This window comes from Lissotriton vulgaris, chromosome 5 (genome assembly GCF_964263255.1).
Source record: "Lissotriton vulgaris chromosome 5, aLisVul1.2, whole genome shotgun sequence".
Classification (NCBI taxonomy): Eukaryota; Metazoa; Chordata; class Amphibia; order Caudata; family Salamandridae; genus Lissotriton; species Lissotriton vulgaris.
In genome coordinates, this window is record NC_141693.1 from 1,500,283,747 (window position 1) to 1,500,301,898 (window position 18,152).

The 18,152-nt window shown below is 44.3% G+C and overlaps 1 protein-coding gene across 1 annotated transcript in view; it reads right to left on the bottom strand.

Moving 5' to 3' along the window:
- Positions 1 to 2,632: 2,632 nt before the first annotated feature.
- LOC147712852 (acidic mammalian chitinase-like) overlaps positions 2,633 to 18,152 on the bottom strand; it is a 68,805-nt gene continuing 53,285 nt past the window's right edge. The window contains exons 11-12 of the mRNA XM_086923516.1: positions 14,509 to 14,647; positions 2,633 to 2,970 (exon numbers count right to left, since the gene is read on the bottom strand). Coding sequence (XP_086779642.1) covers positions 2,738 to 2,970; positions 14,509 to 14,647 — 372 coding nt within the window. The 3' untranslated portion in view covers positions 2,633 to 2,737. The remainder of the gene's footprint in view (positions 2,971 to 14,508; positions 14,648 to 18,152) is intronic.

Consider the following 18,152-nt stretch of genomic DNA (forward strand, 5'->3'; position numbering starts at 1 on the left):
TACCAAGCAGGGTTTCGCCCTTTAACTAGTAGCGTTGATCAAGTCCTCCACTTTCTAACCATCTACTGGAGAAACGTTACTGTAAAGAAGGGGACATTGTATGCAGTCTTTGTGGACCTAAAAGCCGCTTTCGATCTGGTCCCCAGAGAAAAACTCTGGCAGACCTTGGCGGATGCAGGCTTAAGCCAGGAATTGCTTACACTCCTTGTTCGTCTCCACAAAAATAATTTTGCAAGAATCAGATGGGGCAAGCAAGGAGAAGTAACTGATCCCTTTCCGATAGAACGTGGGGTGAGACAAGGGTGTGTCCTAGCGCCGACTCTCTTCTCAATCTATATAAATGGTATTGTCGAACACTTACAGAAGATTGCTAGTGACGCCCCAGTAATTGCAGGCTCCCGTGTCCCCGTCCTTATGTTCGCGGACGACACGCTTTTACTTTCTCGCACCCCCAGTGGTCTCCAAAAAGTGGTTGATGCCTTTGGTGTGTTCTGTGATGGTAGGGGCCTTGAACTGAATACCACCAAAACAAAATTCATGTGCCTCAACCAGCAGTCCACCTTTAAAGGTGTAATAAAATATAAAGGTACTCCCCTAGAAAGGGTGGACTCTTTTTCTTACCTAGGCATCATCCTTCAGGAAAATATGAGCTGGAAATCACATATCAATACAACTTTACTAAAGTTTAGGCAGTTAGCAGGTGCAATTGCCCTAAAACATCGAACCTCGCTAACTAAGCCGGCAAACTGTGCATTGGAAATCTACACCATGAAAGTACTGGGGGCTTGTTTATATGGATCTGAATTATGGGGGTTTTCTAACCTGAGAGAACTGGGCCGTGCAGAAAACAGGTTTCTGCGAGGGCTTGTGATGGTCCCACAAAGCACACCCACAATTCCACTAAAATTGGACCTCGGAAGAAAAAGTATAGAGGACATAGCGAGACTGCGGCCTCTCCTATATTGGAGACGGATCATGGTGACTCCAGAATTAAGCCACTATGCGGCGGCCTTGATGGACGTCACCAAGTTCGATCGTTTCCATAGTATCCCATGGCTAAAGGAGCTCCGGGGACTCCTTGTAAAACTGAAATTGGAATATCTATGGGATACTAGAGATGTGACCAGCTTCCCCACGAAAGCAAAGCTGAAAGAACTATATTGGGAAATGGTGTATCTCACAATGTCTTGTGATGGATCAAGTTCAAGTTTAACAACTCGCTTCTTGGATATAAAAATGTACCCTTCATGCGAATCCTTTTGGGACGTTATTGAACGACCATATGACAGAAAACTATATTTTCAATTTCGCATAGGTACACTTCCGGTGAATGCCTTTAAGAAGCATTGGTCCCCAGCTGGGGACGAACACTGTCACCATTGCAATGAACAAACTGAGCACATTTCCCATTTTTTGTTCTGCTGTCCACTGTACTCGACCCCTAGACGCAAATGGCTAAAACCAGTGTGCCTAAATATGGGAACTCGCAGCCAATCTGTAGCCCTTAGGATACTTGAATCCGATTGTTCCACTGTGTTTGTGGTTGGTGTAGCAACATTTTTGGCCTGGGCATGGATAATTCGTACTCGTTCATTAATGGCAATTACATCCCAATGAAATTATGTACACTATTAATTCTGCACTTTGCCACATGAGCTATTATATTTTTTAAAAACCTACCTTTTATATGAATTGCGATAATGCTTTGTATTTTTACTATGTATTTATTCGACAATCTATGTTTAATATGTATTTTAGAAAGTATTTTATGTGTAGTATTTATTGTATTAGGGTTAGGTGAATGCTTTTATGACAAATGTCGAATAAAGCTTTAAAACTGAAACTGACTGAATTTAATATAACTTCATTGCTGTCCCACTAGTACTGGCAACATCAAAGTATGTTTGTACAGAGAGCACTTTCAGGCAGGTGTTTGTTGTGATAGCTCATCCATATCAATGTGTGGTTGGATGATGGTAACATGTTTTGATTTTCTGAGCAGGGCATTACCAAATGGAAGACATTGTTGTAAGTGCAGGCACATGAACATATGACATCCTAAATACAAATCTAGATGGAGCTGCCTTATAGGGGTTAATTAAATAGCTCAGAAAGTAAACATGTGCAAACCTGGGAGTTATTGTCCTGGGTGAAAAGACCAGAGGGAAAATGTGAACAGAGTGTCATGAAAGTAAGGAGGAATAAAGAGTAGAAATACAGCAAGAAATAGATTGGGTGGAGATCTAATGTATGATTTGGAACAAAGGGATAAAGAAAATTAAGAAGAATAGTATGATTCGCTGCTGAATCTTCAACAAAGAGGGCCATTGGAGAAGAGACAAATAGAAAGACAAAGTAAGCTCTATAAACTCGATACTTGGTAAAGAAAGGTCCCACTACCAACAAAAGGTGAGTTTGTTGTTCAGATGATGAATGGGACATTGCTTATAATACGCATCTGGTTCTATTTGAATTCTGGCTTTATCTAATAACTGTGAGAATGGAGATACATTATTCACAATGTAAGTGAAGTTGTAGAAGACCCAAAAGTGGACTCCAGGTAAGCTTGGAACATGCAGCTCCGGCCAATGGATACTACAGCATGTCGATACATAGTTCACAGACACTATAATCAAGGCCTCAAAACGTTTGTTTATTAGTTGCGTTTAGGATCATGGTGTAATCATGTATTACAAGACTGACATCAGCACAATGTGTTGTTCAGTGAGTGTGTATTTCAGGGCCAGTCGCAGCATTTGCAGCTTGGATTGAAGACCAGGCCGGCTGCACATTGCTTGTGGTAGGTATAGCCTCCATAACACTCGTAGAACATGTTGTTGTTCTCTGGATCAGCATGGACGCCATCTTCTTTACCAGTGCAGAACCCACCGTCACCTCCTCCTCCTCCTCCACCACCTCCTCCGGGTGTTGTGGGTGGCGGCACAGTTGAAGGTGGTGGGATGCAATCTCCTGAAGGTGATAGAGAAATACAATTAGTTTTTCCTTCCTAGGGTTAAGGAGATCATGTAGACAGAGGATAGAGCAAATGGTTACTTGGCTGTGTGAGTTGTAGATCAGGGCTCTAATCCTGGACTCCCCGTTACACCAGATTTTGCTAGCTATAGTGAACTTAAAAATCCCTTACGTGTTTCAGTGCAGGCACAATAGATCTTTCTCTTTAGGCACCCGGCCGTTTAATTGGTACAGTTGATTTATTAATCTGCTGTACAAGTTTTCTTTTCTTTTGCTGTTTTAAATGATGCAAATTTGGCTTGATGGCATTAGAGCATTTTACTAAAGAACAAGATTATTTTACATATTTTTAGTAGGCAGAGATTACGTGGTTTGGCCAGAGTCACAGGATATTGAGCCAAGGCCTGATTTGAACATGGTTCCCCAGTTCCAAACGCTACCTGCTAGACCACATCTTCTCCCTTTGGAAGAAATGTGACAAAGGGGCTTGAGCTGCAATGCAGTGCATGTGACGGTGACGTGTACATGAGCAGCTGGGGAGATGCTTAGTCATAGTTTATCCCAATGGTAGTAAAGGAGGAAATGCCATTTTGGCCTTGCTACTTACCCAGCAGCTCGGGAAATGGTTGCTGCTGCTCAGACACAGTGCCCACTCACTCAGACGAATAACCAGATAGGTGGGACCATTGCGTGCCCTCCCCCTATGCCCAATCTTTGCAGGAGACACGCAGTTCAGTAAAGCCTACTGTGGGTGATCGGAAAATTGTATTTTGACCCCCACAAACATATATGGGTGCCTTTCATTCTTTGAAGGTACCATCTATTAACTACTGTCTAAAATTGCTGAAATCTGCATCAGCTATTCATGCAGATGTACAGCAAGGGATGACAGAAGTCGCGAACAACGTCCTGCGCCTCAAATGGTCTTTCAGCGAATCCCATAAAGCAGCGAAAGCAAGAGTTTAGAGCAAAAAGTTATTAATTCCTTTCAGTTGTTTGACAATATTCTTTAGCTCATAAATAATCTCACTCACCTTCATCCCTCACCACCCCTTACAATCGTTCCTATGCAACTTCTCCATCAATCTTCACACTTTCACATCTCTCACTACAGTCACGCTGTTGCTGCTGCCACATTCTCACCATCACTTACACCATTTCTCACCATGCTCCCATCGCGTCATGACATGTTTATTGTGGCCATATCAAATGTAGTCACTCACCAATTAGTTCATCTACCCATCCATTTACTCACTCATCCATGCACTCACACATTCATTTATCTATTCATCTGCTGGCTCATCAATCCATTCATCTGTCCCTTGACTCTTACTATGACACACAATCTCATCAGTCAAAGCATTAGCACTTTCCTTTAAATGCCAGACAAATAGGCTTTGTCGGTACTTCTTCGGCTTAGTAGCTCCTCATCACGATACAACTGTGTGAAAACTGTCTATTTATTGCTCACTCATCACAGAGTGATTAATGTTAGGAGCATGAGCCGTGAGAGCATGAGTGATGGCAGGCAGTGCAGTAGGGTGCACTGCAACTGTCTTGGTTACAGACCATGACCTTTCTTACTGCTTACTATCCCAGTCCGTCCTGTGCGCATATTGTGTTTTACCCGTGATGTTGCCAGACCCTATTGTGTATCACTTGTTGAGTAAAATGTGAGAACCTGGACTTCTAGTCAACTGGTTCTCTATCCTAGTGCTCTCTCTCACCCAGTGTTATATGCCTCTGCCCACTTGAACCTTGCTTACTCCTATCTCCTATTTAAAGGCTAATTTCTATCAGCCCTTCAGTATTGCTTCCTGCGTCTTAACCCATGCCAGACTCCTGGGTTTTGTAAGCTACCACCTCTGCACCCTGACCATCCCACTAACGCTTAGAGAAACCAGCAGAGAAGGCGAGGATCGTACTGCAACCAGTCTAGAAGTCCACCATCCTGATCCCTTTTTGACTTACTGAATTTACGCAGGCTGCTCTGCCTACTATAGTTGGTGCTGTTTACTAAGTGATTTCTACCTTCATTTCAGAAGCTACATGCTTGGTAAGCTGCAGTACACCAGCTAATGATTGACTTTCCTTGGCCTTCCTGCCTCATTACATTTCCTTCCTCGTTTCCTGAGTGGACTCAAGCTCACATTATGCTTAGTGGTTTTGAAGACCTTTTGGCTTCCAACATGTAGCCCCATTGCCATACCAAGATAGATCTCCTTACTTTATATACGTGTGGCAGATTTACAATAACTGGCGCATCCCTGCATATCAGCAGGGATGCACCAGTTATTTTGCGTCACGGCAGACACCTCTTGTGCCAGCATGGATGCTCCGCATTTACAATGCGGTGCACACTGGGGCAAGAATAGACAGGTGCATGACGCATCTGCTGCCGTAAAGGTGATGCATTGCTGGAGTTGCGTCGCAAGCGTGACGCCGCTCCTGCAAAGTTGGGGCTGCCCCTGATTCCTAACATGCTGCGTCAATCCTTACGCCTGCTTCAAGCAGGCGCAGGGTTTTGACACAGCATGGCCGTAAAAGTGTAGATTTCACTCAGCCACTTTTAGGAGCGTTCCTGCACCAGAAGGCCCCCCCCCCGCGTCGTAACGCCCACATGTGGCGCAGGGCTTTACAACGTGATGCATCTCCCTAGATGCGTCACATTGTAAATACCCCACAGCATGGCGCTGGATTTGCACCGCCGCTGCGTCACAAAAGTGACACAACAGCGGCGCAAATGTGGCGTACAGGGCTTGTAAATCTGCCCCAAAGTACTTTTCAGAAGCTGAGCCTCCTAATGAGTTGGCCCTGTTGGGACCGGATTATCTGCTGTTTGGTTTTACTTGCTTGTACCCCATCTCTGAGTGCCTGCCTGCATGCGTATCCAGTCCCCTGGCTTTTCTTTTGGTCCTTTCATGACAATAATCTAGAGTGTGCACAGAGGGTTAGGCATGCTCTTGACAACATCAAGGTTTAGACTTGTCCTGTGACCAGGAAGGGTGCACCAAGCATACCCTCATGGGCTACTGTCCCTGTCCTGGGTTTAACACAAGAAACGGTGGTCGCAGTGACCCATGTTTTGTGAATCTAGTGTGATCAGACCTGTGTCAGTGAGAGTGTGACCTGCAGCTCCCCTTTTGTAAAGTTACAGTGTTTCACGAAAGTAAGAACCTTTTCTGACATCCTCTATGTATGTCGAGTGCATGTAGAGTGTGGGTGTTGATAGGAAGGTGGCAATCCAACCCCTGTGAGGGCAATCTTTATAAATTCCAACTCTGTTAGCAAGGAGCTGCTGTTTAATTCTTCCTTAGCACTACCATTTGATCAGTGGTAGGGGTGAGGAGTAGAACCACAGTTTCTGTTTTCTAAAGTAGGAAAGTTTCTAGGTCAGGCCTGCCCTTTTGTCTGTCCCTGATTACTGCTTCAGAGAGTCTGATAGCCAGTCACGGAAACCTCACACTTCACTGTGGCCATGTTGTGGGCGCTCATTCTTGGAAACAGCCCCAGTTATACCTGATGTGAGAGGCATCAGTTTACGCAAAGTCTGCATGTGGATAGCTGGCTGAGAAGGACACTAAAGAACGAATCATCCCAAACCAGTTCTGAAGTTTGAGACAGTGTATCACCATCTCCTGTCTAGAAATTGTGTATGAAAATGGGACCCAGACAACTCCACTTTATTCCAGTTTAAAGATTTGTATGCTCATGGAAAGGAGTGGTCCGCATAGTACTTTAAGGACCCATGAGTAACTAGAGCTGGTGTCTGCATGACAGTCAGTCTCACAGAGGTGAGGGGATAACACCTGAAGTCTGCCCTTTCTGCTAGAGAAGCTAAGGGTCAGCCTAATGCCTATAAGTCTGCCCACCGGCTGTGAGAGGGAAGAAAGCTGCCTGTTCCAAGAGGAGGAGAAGCCCATTGTACTCCTAGCCTAAGAAGCATCCAGAGAAAGCAGGTCTTTATGTGGAAGTAAGGCTGGGGTGACCTGTGCTGTAGAGAGCCTCCCGGTGTCTCTCTGGGGTTCCAGTTGAGAATCGCAAAACTCAACACATTAGCCTGAGATGGGCTGCATCTGCATTGCCATTGGCATCGGCCCAGACTGGGCTGCATCTTCCTTGCTGCTTGTGCCTCAGTAGTGTCCGAATGGCATCTAGCATGCTAGATGTATTGGCGCCGGTTGTATTGCGTCTGTCTTGCCATGTGAACTGCCGATGAACTCAGCTAGGAACCTGGGTTTTAAATTCGACAACGAGTTGTCTTGCAAGGCTCAAATAAATAAGGTCACCTCTGATTGCTTTGGTAAGCTTCGCATGATTCGTAAAATTCTCCCTTTCCTGCCTATGGACACACGTAAGACCATCATTTACACTCTTATAACATCACACTTGGAATATGCAAACAGTCTGCATGTGGGAGCTCTGGCCTATTAGATTAAACGTCTACAGGTTGTACAGAATGCAGCGGCAAGGCTGATATGTAATATCCCCTATCGTCACTCAATCTCCCCTCGTCTGAAGAAGCTACACTGGTTGCCTGTGACTAGCCACATACAGTTCAAATCCCTGGTCCTGACATTTAGAGCAATATAAAGTCAAGGGCCTGCATAGCTCAAGCTTGTCCGGTCCAATCGATCACTTAGATCAAATCATCTATGCCTTCTACGCCCTCCCCGTTTACGTCGCTCCAGAATGGGGGGCAGAGCCTTTGCAGTTATTACTGCTAAATCATGGAATAGCCTGCCACTATCTCTTCAGATGATTGAATCTGAATGCCAGTTTCGGCGCAATTTAAAAACCTGGCTGTTCTCCAACACTTAGCCACGCTGAGATACTGACTACTGCCCTCTGTCCATAGCGCTGGGACACCCCCATTGGGGGTAGCTGCGCGCCTATAACCGTCAAAAATAAATAAATACATGTTTATTGGCCCAAATCAGGGCAGTATTTAACTTTCTGTATTTATAAACCTAGATTGGGACTGAAAATACCATGCCATATACCCTGGCCAGTCCTGCTGTCGCATGTGATTATTGCAAGGCCCTGCCTAGCGTAGGACTTGGCCACTGTGAATGCAGTGAGGTGAGGTCTAAAGACTGATATGTTATCTACAAGAACAAGAGTGAACCGTGAACTTACTCCTCTTTTGACTTGGGAAAGAACAATTCGCTCCTGAATCTTATTCATGCTTATATCAAAGACCAATGGGAGACAGTTTTATGTAAATGTAAATGTAAATGTAGACGTATTTGTAAAGCGCACTGATACCCCGGCAAGCAGTGTGTCCTGGCGCTGTACTCATACCGCTAGGGAACCCGTCCTGGCTTTTTTTTTTTTTATATTGAATCTGAATGCCAGTTTAAATAGGCTCACCCAGATGGCAGAGACCAAGGATAGAGGAGAAGGGATAACGCACCCACAAGGGAATCATATTTAGTGTATTACTCTGTATTTGTACTGCTGCAGAATTAAAAATATTTTCTTTTTCCAAAAGACAGCACTGGGATGAACATTACAGTTATTGTGTCTGTTGGTTGATTGTTGAGTTTAGAGTCCACTCCCATCACGCTACGTCCCTGGTGAATGCAGATGCACATCATGCTGAAAAACAGTGCTGTGATTTAGGGGCAGAAAGGAAAGCTGCCCCGTGGCACTATGTAATCGGGAATCATGTCAGTTATGCAATGGATGGGAGTAGGTGCCAAAAGAGGTCCTGCAAATAACCTATTACCTACCTCACCCACTAAAGTTTCATAAAGCATCTCAGTGATGATATTTGCATATTGGCAACTAAGAATTTCAGTGTGCTTTTAAAACTGACAAATGAACCTAGCTGCAGTGTTTATGAACACCTGCCCAGTGGTTCGATGCCTCTGCAGCACATTTAGTCGGTCTAGCGTTATAGCCAACAGTGCATTGCATTTTGAAACTTGTAGTTTCACTCTACCATTGCAAGTATGGGCTCGGAAATTCCAACAAAAGCAATGGTTTTGGGTAAAATTCCAGCACTACCCCACGTGTCACAAATGACAAGGGGCCAATGGCCAGCTGGGTATGATAGTGTGACAAAAATGAAAAGCACGAATCAACATCAATTTTGCAAAATGTCTTGGATGCCCTCTAATGTCCAGTACACGTTTTGCTCCCTTGCTTACAATGTATTTCTAATTTCACAAATGAAATCTATTGTAAGAAAAATGTAACTCATAACATTACTTGTAAATTATTCTTTTAAAATGCCCCTCTCCTCCGTCATCTCACTTTAAATGTTGGGCTTTCTTTTTGCACAGAATATAATTATTGAAACAATGAAAAGCAGACCTGTGTATCCGATTTTTCTATGTTTGTGAAATGATGTGCTTTCAAGCCCTATTAACATTCCCTGACATTCTGTTTCTTGAATAATTGCGAGACAATATTTGTTGTTGAGTCCTGATGACAATATTTTACGTTAGTGGCAGGGTGTGCACACCAATAAAAAGTTTGAAGACCACTGTCTGTAACATGCCTTTGAGCATGTGTTCGGTATGCATGTGTTAGGCTTGCGCCTCTGCCACCCATAGTTGAACCCAGACTCATATTATAGTGGGTGGTTTTGGAAAGCTATACCTACGGTGTGTTGCTCCTCTGCCACTGTTCCCAGATGTACCCTATTTACTTATAATATATTGTGCATAGCTATGGCTTCCAGTGGATGGCACCTTTGTTGCTCCATGCTAGCCCCAGACCGCATTAATAGTTTTTGTTGTTGGAGAATCTGCTCTTCCAATGAGTTGTACCCATGATGCTAATAGATGGACGTATAGACTCATAACAGTTGTTGTTTGGGACATCTTGCACATCTATCTTTTTTTAATGTACACCAAAGACACATAAGATGCTTGGTCACTTTTGGGAAGGTGTCTGTGTTCTAGTGGGTCCAAGCTCTGCTGCTCCTTAGTGGACCCAAAAAACCAATAATAATACGGTGATTTAAAAAAAAAAAAGAAAAAGGTACCTTCCAGAGGGTTACACCCAGTGATTCCTGGGTGGATTTCAAAGTCTGACGATATGCTAGGGGGTTGGGAAGAGTGTCCTATAGTAGATTAGACATCCTCATGTTCACTACCTCCGATAGGTATTCCAGCCCCGTGGATTGTTCTCTTTAGGCGGAAACATCTCCTATATTCCAAATCTTTGCATCTGACCTCACTTCCCAAACAAACTCTTTTCAACCAACCCAACTTCCTCCTTCCTTCCTCTCTCCTCTCGCTCCTCTATCCCTTTCCTTTTCATATTCTGTCAGGTCTCCTTCCCCTACTCTCTCTCTCTTATTTCTTGCCCCATGACTGTCTCCTCCGCTCCTCCATTCAACACAGTTTATTAGAGACTGAGTGACTTCGGTGTTGAAGGTACACCACCCAGACTGGATTCCCTTGTGCTTCTGTGAAAGAACCAATATCATATTTCTTTTACCTTTCCTAGGCACCCTTCAACTCTTATGCCAGAGTTCCACTATTTCTCCACTTCTCTTAAATCCACTCCTCAGCCCATTATCAGGTCTCATCAAATCACTCCCCCTTATCTGCGATAACTATAGTCATAACACCCAGATCGTCCTAAAGCTCAAAAACACTCTGACCTCGCCTCCCGTTCTCTTTGTCGTTGACTCTATGCAATGGACTACTTGATGTTGCTCAACCACGTCAAGCTCCATGCATCAAAAACAAAGATTCTCGCCAGTGGAAATTGCAAAGTCCAGCCCACCACTATCTGGCCGCAGAAACCTAAACCACCATCAACAGTCTTTAAGATGAACTCAGAAGCGATCATTGACTCCAACATATTGTTTACACTATAAGTATATTAAGTGAATAAAAACACCTTCCACACCATACAAACTTGTATCTTCTCATCTAGATATCACAGATTATGGAACCGGACTGTCTCTTGGGACCCTTGTTGCTTTACTTCAAATACTTGAGAAACCAGAATGCGGCCACCAGACACCTACCACATCTAGGCATACACGCCCATGTTACTTCCGCTGTACAATCACTCCACTGGCTGCCTGTGGTCCGACTCAGCTAGTTTAAGGCTTACCATGTATATACCTTCCTCCAAATTAAACTATGGCTATATTCGTAAAGCAAGATGCTCAATTCTAGACAAGCACTACTCCTGGCCATCCCTCCTTTCAGACAATGTGTATTCAAGTGGTAAATGCCTGGATGTTCCCAAACAGGTGACGTTTGCAGCTTATGGTGCATATCTGAATGTTCTACTCTTATCTTCATATGCATCACCCGCCGCCAAGTACAACTAAAAGATCATCATGTCATAATTCAATGACCCCACTAAATCTAAATCTAATGCATTTCCCCCAAAGCTTCCCCTCAGGCTAGACAACAAACTCACAATCAGCCAACCAAGAAAACATATCAGATAAGCTTTTTATCCAACTACACAAAAGCCAGTAAGCATATGCAAATGTGCTTATCTCTTACATCTTTCAGTTCCAAGCTTAAGCTCAGCTACATTTTTGTTGTAACTTGATTAGCACACGGCTCCAAACCAGGGGCCTCATTTATGACTTTTTGCCGTAGGGAAGCGCAGCAGGCCTTCCTGCTGCGCTTCCCTACGGCAAAAGAAAAGGGCAGAAATGCGCCGTATCTATAAGATATGGCGCATTCCTCTCCTTTTTCCCTGCGCCAGCGCACTATGGGCTGCCTGCGCCAGCGCAGGCACCCTTGCACAATGGTGCAAGGGTGCCTGCGTTGCGGGGAAGATTATTTTTGTACAGGAAGGGAAACCTCTCTGTACAAAAATAATCACAAGAGGCTTTTCCTCTTTCTATGTGTGCTGTAGAATGCAGCACACATAGAAAAAGGAAAAACGAGGAGAAATAAAGACATTTCTCCCTGTTGCACCTCCCTTACGCCTTCCCTGGGGAGGCGTAAGCTTTGGGCACTGCTTCAGAGTTACGATTTCTCGTAAATCTGGGGCAGTGTCAAAAGGCCATGGATGTTGCTGGGAACGCCCCCAGCAACACCCATTGCACGCCCCTTTAACGCAGAACACTGCGTTAAAGGGACTGATATTTATCAGGCAGCAGTACGCCACAAAAACTGGCGTACTGCTGCCTGATAAATACAGCTTCTGCGCCACGGAACTTCATGAAGAGTGAAGTTCCGATGGCGCAAGGGGCCTCATAAATGAGGCCCCTTATGCGTAACATCAACAATGATCTGCATAGACCACCATACAAACTCGCAGTCTACAAAGCATGCAATACCAATAGAGTAACATTTTTACCACCCTGAACACTTTGTTCACTCATCAGGGCTGTACAATTGCAACAGAGTAATACAGTGCAATATAAAGTGTTCAGTTGGTCTAGTCTCATCCCAAGAGGCATCTGTAACCACACTGTATCCCCCCAGGATGAGCACCTGCCAGGATCACTGAAGGACTGTACCATTTGGTAAATCTGCACTGATCCTTCAACCATCAGAATGTTTCTGAGAGTGTATATATTTAAAATTGTTGGTGTTTTTCAGAATCTCTGCATTTAGCCCTTCCACCTTGTGTTCTCTCCCATACAGCCTATGCAAAACGTTATCTTCGTTTCTTATGATCAGTTTTCTGCTATGCCTGCAGACAGGATTCCTTGAATTATCTATTTTCCATCTCTAGAGGGACAGATGGATTTTTCCCTTCCCCTCCTGGTCCATGGAATGTGTTCCATTCTATGGAATGTGTTCCATTGACGGCGGCTGGTTGCTCTGATAGCAGGACATTTTGACCCATTTCGGTTTAAATGTGCAGAAGGAGCCTGTCCGTAAGCTAGAGTTTCCTATAGTTACTGGTGAACGCAGTGGGTTCAGGATAAGCCCCAGAGCCTTGGGTGCGGCTGAGACCACAACCAGCAAAAAACACAACCCATAGACCGCAACCAGCCGTTTATCACACATGGGGATCTAAATATAGTTATCCCAACTGAGCCTACTTTGGGTGTTTGTAACTGGTCTGTGCTTTGCTGTTATAAAAAGATTTCGGGGCATATCATCAAGGACCGGCGATAATTATCGCTAAGTACACTTAGCGCTAGGATAATTATCGCCGGGTAACGTAGAATTCTATCGCTGACATAGCGAGCTATTAGCAATGCTTATCTCAAAAGCGATAAAATTCCAAGCGCTAACTGCCAAATGTGAGATATTCGCTGGAAATCCAGCGATTATCTCACAAAGTTTGGCCTTAGCTTGATGATAGGGCGAGGCATACTTAGCCACCTTACATAGGATATCATGGCTAAGTCAGTCTCGAAGCAGGTGTAAGGAAAGTAGCGATAACAGAGGTTGTCGCTACTTTGCTTGCCGCTCTGCAGGTTAGCGTGCCCCTTGTTAATTGGAGAAATGTCGCTTAGCGACATTTCTCCAGTAATGTCAGGGCAGGAACGCCCACTTTGCATCTCATTAGAGATGCAAAGCTGGGCGTTCAGAAAACAGGTGCTGATGCAAGATTTCACGCGATAGCGTGACCTTGGTGATTAGGCGATAAAATTATCGCCGCTTTTCGAACGCAAAAGCAGCGATACTTTTATATCACCTCGTTAATGATATGCCCCTTCGACTCTTACAAACATGCTTGACTAAACAGTGGCCTTTACTGAGTGTTATTGGTAGTCTCGTTAGCTCTAAAGCCTTAGCTGCTCTGCAACTGTACTCACAGGAGGGTCAGGAACCAAGTAGAAATACTTGGCATCAAATGAGCAGTGCAGCATTACTCAGGGCCCCGGGGCATCGGTGGAAAATGGCAGCTTCGTATCAGAGAAATGCCTAGAAATCTTTTACTGTCCATGAATTTGAATACCAGTACATGTGAAGCATTCTCTCAATGTGTTTTGAAAATTACTGTAAGCAACACCAAAGAGAATGGGACCCTTTCCCAATAGCAAGCCGATGTTGTCAATTCTGGATGTGTTTTGTATTTCAAATTGTGACTCTGTTTTTCATATGGTTCCTCCTCTTCATTTTATCTCTTACATATGCCTTATACACACTTGCATTTTTAATCCAAGAAAACTGGGATCACGTGTTATAGGTGCATTATAGCCTTAATGTGGTTAGCCCGGAATCTGTCTTTCGTGCAGGCTTGCAAAGATGCTATTTTGAATCACGAGTTCTCCTTGTGCTGCAAAATTCGCAGCAACTTTAACTCCAGAAAGATTTGACCATTTACACCACATGCTCCACATAGGGAAGATTTGATTTCTGTTTATAAAATAGGCCTTCTACATAGTAGGATTGTTTGTGGATTTATATCCTAGGAATATCCTCTGTATATTGTTATCTACCTTGTTGGTACTTATTTTTCACCCTTAAAAGTTTGCTATGCTGAGTTGGCTCCACCAGGATACCCACATGAGGTCTGGAGGCTCACCTACCTCTGGAGTGGGCACTCAAGCCAAAGGTCTATTTTAACATTAAACCTCTGCATGAAGTCAGTTGCAGGCCCCTGCACATTGTACAAACAGTGTTGCTGCTCCAGTACCTGTGTTGAGTCCAAGAAGGTTCTTGAGTTCGCCTATGAGTGGGTATGCTCCTTCATTGCAGAACGTTCCTCGGAAATCATCAAGATCAATGGCCCAAACCATAGCACCTCCATAGCGGCTCGCCTTCAAGAAGTCGACCTAGAGAAGCAGGCACAACCAATGTTAAGAAATCATTTCCATGAAAAACTACAGACGTAAATGGAGCTAAGAGATATTTTAAGGAGTTATTGTTGTTGCAATGCAGAAGCAAGCAATGGAGCCCTCCTCCAGTTTTCTAAGCACAATCTCTAAGACAAAGGTTCTGCTACACATGCTTATCCTGCAGATTTTGTTACGCAGTATTATGGAAATTCTAGTTCCATGTACATCTCTGGGACCTAGCTTGTCTGGAGGCTGATACCGGTCTACTGATATTCTAAAGGGTTGTGTTTCTTATTTTTTAGATGTGGTCATATTGGATACGACTGGAAAGGTTGAGGTAGACTAATATCAGTACTGTTTAGTAATGGACTGTATTGGGCAGTGGACAGGTAGATACATTTATGGACACATTTAGAGCCTTACACGCATGGATGCATATTCTGAAGGCCATGTCCATCTGCTTCCTTCTGCTGAGTGTGCAGTTGTCCGTTGCTCGCCTGCATATGGTTGTTATGTTTCATTTCGTGCTTTTAGATGCCATTCTATGTCTATGAGTGTTGGCATATGTGAAAGGATGCACAGCTGGGGCTGCAAACAGCCAGCTAAGTGGTGTGGAGCATTATTGCGCACATGACAGTTCCAGGAGTTGTATCTAAGTGTTTTATAGGAGATTGTGTGGGTGTTGAGTGCTCTAAGCAGCCAGTGTCCATTAAGGGCTGTGAAGAAACCCCAGGACATCAGTGGTGGCCTCAGCAAGCATTTTCTTTATTTTGAGGCGGGGAGAAGTTGTTGGGTGGAGTGGGCAGAAGTGCCTCTTAGCCAGTTTTCAGAACCAAGCTACTCCCCTCATACATTTAACTTATTTTTAAGTTGGCAGGTCTGCCATAGGGTGGTATAGCATATACAGGACCCAAACATACCGCCCTCCTGGGGATCACAATGTTCAGATATATAGCACATAGAGGTTGTTGTGCGTTCTGGGATGGCAATATCCCTCAATGTTGTGCAACCATGTTCTCCTGCCCTGAATGCCCAGCTGTATCTGATATTTGATCTGGATTTTGATTTTGACCTTACCCTCATACTAAACTAGTGTGTGTGCAGAGGCCTAGGCCAGGCCCTTGACACGAGTGAGGTCCTGGATCTGTCCTGTGACCTGGAGGGGTCAGACGTGGGCCTGGGTTTAGGTTTTAGCGCAGAAAAAGAATGACAGCTTTTGAGTAAAGCGACCTCTATACACAACAACCCTACATTTTAAAAATGATTGATGGTCCCAGAAAATTAAATAAATATAGTGGAACGCCCTCCTAGCACACACCTTTATATATTTGTTCCTTTAAATATAAAATAGTTGACAACACAAATAATTGGTAGAAAAGTTCTGAAAGCCCCTCTTAATAGCCCCAGTGGCTCAAGGTAATTTTGTGTCAGATTTCAATGTAAACATGGAGACGACCTCAAAATCCTCACATATGATCTGGCCTGTGTGTAGCATCAGTGTCATCTTTGCCCCAATACACTAATGTAACAAAGCATTATTTTAATCTGTCACTCTCTCTTATTGTCCCTCCTCTCTCTCTTTTTTTACTATGTATTGACTATTATTTTCTTTCAGAATCTATGGTTATTCAGGGTTTCTCTCATGATCCCTCCATTACGGCAACATTATATTATCTCCAGAGTACCGGCGTCCGCCTGCCCTACTCGTGAGATCTTCCATTACTGGAAGGGGTGGGACATTGAAGGGCCTGGTGGAGGGTCCACATTCGGGGTGACCTGTGATTGTAACCTTTAGCAGTACAGGGAGCTATTGACCTTTCACAGCTTCTTAGCCACCTTTGAGATGCTAAGAGGGCAATTCCTTGTGCACAAAGCAGTGGAGGTGCACTCACTTGAGGACTGGCACGGCTGAGCCGCCCCATTCATCAATGCTGCCAGGTTCTCTGCAACACGACTAGCCTATCAAAGCAGTTACCTGCCTATATCGAGCCTTGAGGGGTGACCTCATCACACCCCTAGTTGAACTGCGCGAGAAATTGAGGGCGGACCTTATGATCCAATTCTAAGACGCGTAATTGAAAACAATACTGCCCAATATGTATACAGTGTCCTCAAATGGTAGATTCAAGTTAAATGAGTTTTATTTTTTACGTAGGGCACACCTCACCCCTGGTAAGATCATTAGGACCTTCTGAGCAGCTGAGGCGTCCTTCCACAGATGTGGCGAGCGTGCTGCTGCGATGCTTCATATGATATGGTCCTGCCCCACTCTGGAAGACTTTTAGACAGAGGTGGTAGCATGCATTAACAAGACAACTCTACGAACAAGCCCATGTACTCCATTGGCCTGCTTGTTGGGAGAGTCCTACTTCCAAACAGAAATAATGTTCCTACCAAATTTGTGAACTTGGCCTTGGTCATCGCAAAGTGAGAAATGACCATGCACTGGAGGGCAGTAGAGGCCCCAGGCTGCCCAAGTGGAGGGGTGACCTTATTGAATGGTCAGGATACAAAAGTGCATGGAATATTCCAGAAAGTGAGGAGGGGGCCCAGTTTGATTGACAAGCCCCGGGCACGGGACCACCTAGTGGGCTGTTTTAAAGAACCAGAGAGAGAATCCCCTGCTGGTTCTCCACTATCTTCAGGTGGCTTGGAGATGGAGCACAATTAACCTTGTTTCCTTACTACACGGTACGGGGTGTGTAGATCATTGATGTACTAAGTAACCTAACGGACCACTGGACCCATGTAAAACACGGGTATTACAGGACTACCCGGGCAGAGGCAAGAGTTGTGAGGGGATGGGTGGGAAGGGCACAATACTCAAGTAGCGGTGGGCCGACTTTGAAATTGTACAGTATGCATATAAATCCTGTCTCCAGGTGTGCCGCCTGATCAAGTATGGAGATAACTGTATTTTATAAATTGATAAGCATGCTATCCAGACACTTTGCCTCGCACCGGGTTGTTTCTAATGATGAAAATTACAATTAATTTTTGTTTAAAAAAATAAAAAACTGAGATCATTTGTCTGCCACGCTCTCTATGCCTGTTGCAGTTTCAGTCACTCTCAGATCATCTGTGTTACTACTTCCATGCATTTTCTCCATAACCTCCATCGTTGAATCCTATGACATACTAAGCCTAAGTGAAGATCTACCGCAATCATTTTTGATTCTGTCATGAATCTTGTTTTCATGCATCCATTTATTTATTAGCAGTTGTATAAGGCATGGCCCAGCCGGTTAGTAGCAGCGCGACCGGTAAGTAAAATGCAGACTCATGGAGAAAAGAAAATATAACAGTGTAAGAGTATCAAAGCATATGGCACTCCAAGAGAGACCTTCAACCGACCATGACTGACACCAGTTGCTGTGCCTATGGTTGGGCATTATCAGAGACACATTTTATGGTAGAACCCGACCTATGGGAGCTTGTGCGTCAAGTAGGAAAAGCTTTGTGACAAGGGTCTATCTTATAGCAAGTGCATCTTCTCATGACT